Source organism: Phaseolus vulgaris, chromosome 2 (genome assembly GCF_000499845.2).
Source record: "Phaseolus vulgaris cultivar G19833 chromosome 2, P. vulgaris v2.0, whole genome shotgun sequence".
Lineage (NCBI taxonomy): Eukaryota > Viridiplantae > Streptophyta > Magnoliopsida > Fabales > Fabaceae > Phaseolus > Phaseolus vulgaris.
Genome location: NC_023758.2, coordinates 16,215,946 through 16,219,382, shown reverse-complemented (window position 1 = coordinate 16,219,382; position 3,437 = coordinate 16,215,946). Strand labels below are relative to the sequence as shown.

The window sequence follows — 3,437 nt, the reverse complement described above, 5'->3', positions numbered from 1 at the left end:
AATAATATTTATAATATTTATATTATGAATAATATTAATAATATAAATGATATTAATAATAGTTATATATATTATGAATAATATTAATAATATAATTTATATTAATAATAGTTATATATATTATGAATAATATTAATAATATAAATTATATTAATAATATTTATTAAAGCTTCTTTGTGATTTGGCTTTCCGATGAAACTCTGAGTTATTAGTGAGCTTTATTTTCTAAAGTTCTTGGATCTTATCTTGAGTGTAGTGTACCTCAGGTGGCGGCTCCTCACCATTCCAACTAACGTGATTCTTCGCTCCATTTTTCATAAGCTTTCTTCATCTCTTTGTTTTTTTCCTTTCTTATTTGTGTCATTTCCATTCCTTTTATGTCCTTGGGTTCTTCCATCTTGTTTCTTTCCATTATATGATTTTATTTCCGCACCTCATCATCCACAACACCCTTATGAAAAAAATGTACAGCCTCGAACAAATTAAGTGATAAAAACCTTTTCTATAACATGCCATTATCATTCTTAAGTTATTACTTACAGGAATTAACTTATAAATTAATAAGTGTTTTGGTATAGAGAAAGGGATGGATATAGTAAAGTGCTAGGGTTAGATGGTGATGTAAGCACTTTAACAGCGAAAAGGAAAAAATGTGAAGCATTTGCCACACACATGATGAGCTATAAATGTGTCTGTTAGGAAATATCACCCACTAAACTTGTTGAGAAGGAGTAGTAATCGATTTTTGGCATAGAAGCATAAAAGAAGAGAAAACCTAGCTTGTGCCATCGAACATCCACACCCACCTTTTAATCCGGTTTCGTCAAAGCAGAACAACAAATGAGCAAGAGAAATCTAACAGTCAACACTGTAAGGTGTGACACACACCGCCAACTTACCCCTTTATCCTTTCTACTCTTGTACCTTTTCCATATTACTTTCACACAACTTTTATTGTACCACCTGCTTCTACAATTTTTAATTTAAAACACGTAAATGACAAAACATTGACTTTTCCTTTCTTTATCTATATGCTAAAAAGGCCATTGATTTAACATATACCTAATATATATGATTTAAATCATCTAAGAAAAAGAATAAACAAATTTTCAAAATATATTCCTACAAATATAGCTTGTAAGTGATATTAGGCATTGTTACATTGAAAATTCTTTCTCTCTCACACTTACTATAATGTCTTGAAAGTGATTCAATTATTGACTCTAAAACCAAGTTTGTACTATAGCAACTGTATAATATTTACTCCACCATCTCTTCTCCGAACTGAGCCCTAATCTAGTGGCTGTGGACCAAATATCTGACAGTAAGTTAGATGCAATAAATCAACTTCACCGGCAATCACATTAAGACCAACCGTATGTCATATCCTCTAAATTTGGGAAGAATGGATAAAGAACACTACCAATTGATTCTCTCCTTTTCCCAAATAGTGCTGCCATTGCTCTCTCTATGTCTGAAGGTGTGTTGCGAATCACGCATGAACCACGCAGTCATGTATGAGCAAAACCACCGGTCCAAGTCAACTGCATACACCTCCTTAATTCCAACCAACCAACCAACTAATAGTATATATTCCCACCTTTCATCTCCTCACCCCTTCCACTCTTCTCCTCTATCTTGCATATGCATATCTCTCTCTCTCTTTTTTCTCTTTCTCTTTATCTTTCTCTGCCTTTGCCTATTATATATCGTTATCCCACCTCGGTTCTTCCGTTTGTAGCTGGGGTTTTCTCTTAGAGGTTAGAAGGAAACCCGAGTAAACGTAGAAACAATGAGGAAGCCTAGTTCTGATATCAAAGACTTGAACAAAGGAGCTTGGTCCAAACAAGAAGACCAGAAACTCATAGATTATATCAACAAACACGGCGAGGTTTGTTGGCGTACACTTCCTCAGGCTGCAGGTATGAAATAAACTAATACATCAAAAGTGTAACAAAATCATAATAAATATAAGAATAGTGTGTATATAATAACATATTTCACCTCATGCACTTTGTTTGATGATGATTAGGTTTACTTCGGTGTGGTAAAAGTTGCAGGCTGAGATGGATAAACTATCTAAGGCCAGACCTTAAAAGAGGCAACTTTGCTGAGGATGAAGAAGATCTCATTATCAAGCTTCATGCGCTACTTGGCAACCGGTGCGAATTTAATTCTCAACATACCATGAACACAACTTTTTTAAATTGTGCTTTTGACCTAAGTATATGTGTTTGTGAGTGTATAGTAATGAAATGTTTTTTTATCATACCGTATATATGTGTTCTGAGCAACATTGTCGTCATTGAATAATATAAATGGAAATTAAAGCCAAGTTTTTCCAACGTATATTTCTAAAAAGGTTTTCTCACATAATTGATCGCTTGCTTGTATAACTTGGACTTATAAAGTAAAAAATAATAATTAATTGGTTAATATTGACTGAAACAGGTGGTCACTTATAGCCGGGAGATTGCCTGGTCGTACAGATAACGAAGTGAAGAACTATTGGAATTCTCATATAAGAAGAAAGCTAATTAGCAAAGGCATTGATCCAAATAATCATCGATTAGACCATAAAGTCCCTTCCCTTCAGAATCCACCCATGTCTGATGATAGTTCAGAACCCTTTGGAACGAAAGACGCTGATAAGAACGAGCCATGTAAATCACATCATCATGTTTACCATTGTGGTGAGGTCTCAGATGATGTAAGTGGCGAGGCTCAGTCATCATATGCCCTTCCGGATTTAAACCTTGATCTCTCGATCTCTATCCCTTCAGAATCACACACTATTTCTGAAAACAACCTAAAACCTTTTCGCCAATCTTATTCGTCCAGGAAACTGCCTTGTGATTCTCCTTCAACGCTTCTTCTGTTTCAATAATAAACATCTTGGCTTGAGTAGGAGCAAATTTACTCGTGGACCACAAGTTGTGATTATATATTGAGATCTTACGAACAGGGAAAATGAGTGAGCTTGTGTTTCTTCAAGGATGACAACACCCTCAACTAGAAAGAATGTTGGTTAATGCTTTATTACAAACTTTCCAATGGCATAAAAGCGGACCAATATTTCTATATCCAAAGACATTAATTGCTGATATACATATATGTATATATATGTATGTATATATATGTATATATATGTATATATATATATATATATGTATATCTATCTACTCGATTACTAAAAAACTCTTGTATGAAAATGAAAAGTTTGTATATCTCCAGTGGAAAATCCAATTATTAGTAAATAGATCGAATCCTCTGAAACGTACTAGTAGTAATATTTCCTTTCGTTGGTCCTGAAAAAGTGATGAGCATTTTAATGAATAATTCAAGGCCAGCATTTGGTACGGATTTGGAAGCTCTAGCTTGTGGCGTTATAAACAATGGAAATATTTAATAGGTGTGTAGCTTTCTGACGGAAACCT

General features: G+C 34.0%; 1 protein-coding gene across 1 annotated transcript; it reads left to right on the top strand.

The window, feature by feature from the left end:
* Positions 1-1,620: 1,620 nt before the first annotated feature.
* On the top strand, positions 1,621-3,218 carry LOC137810808 (myb-related protein 308-like). Its single transcript, XM_068612260.1, has 3 exons — positions 1,621-1,922; positions 2,033-2,162; positions 2,452-3,218. Exons 1-3 carry the CDS (start codon positions 1,793-1,795, stop codon positions 2,885-2,887), a joined length of 696 nt encoding a protein of 231 aa, XP_068468361.1. The 5' UTR covers positions 1,621-1,792; the 3' UTR covers positions 2,888-3,218.
* The last annotated feature ends 219 nt before the right edge of the window (positions 3,219-3,437 follow it).

What these genes read in the sequence shown, in the direction of transcription:
- LOC137810808 (XM_068612260.1), top strand. Translation starts at nt 1,793, where the DNA reads ATGAGGAAGCCTAGTTCTGATATCAAAGACTTGAACAAAGGAGCTTGG. An exon ending in TACACTTCCTCAGGCTGCAG is followed by an intron (nt 1,923 to 2,032) that starts GTATGAAATAAA and finishes GATGATGATTAG; the next exon opens with GTTTACTTCGGTGTGGTAAA. An exon ending in CATGCGCTACTTGGCAACCG is followed by an intron (nt 2,163 to 2,451) that starts GTGCGAATTTAA and finishes TGACTGAAACAG; the next exon opens with GTGGTCACTTATAGCCGGGA.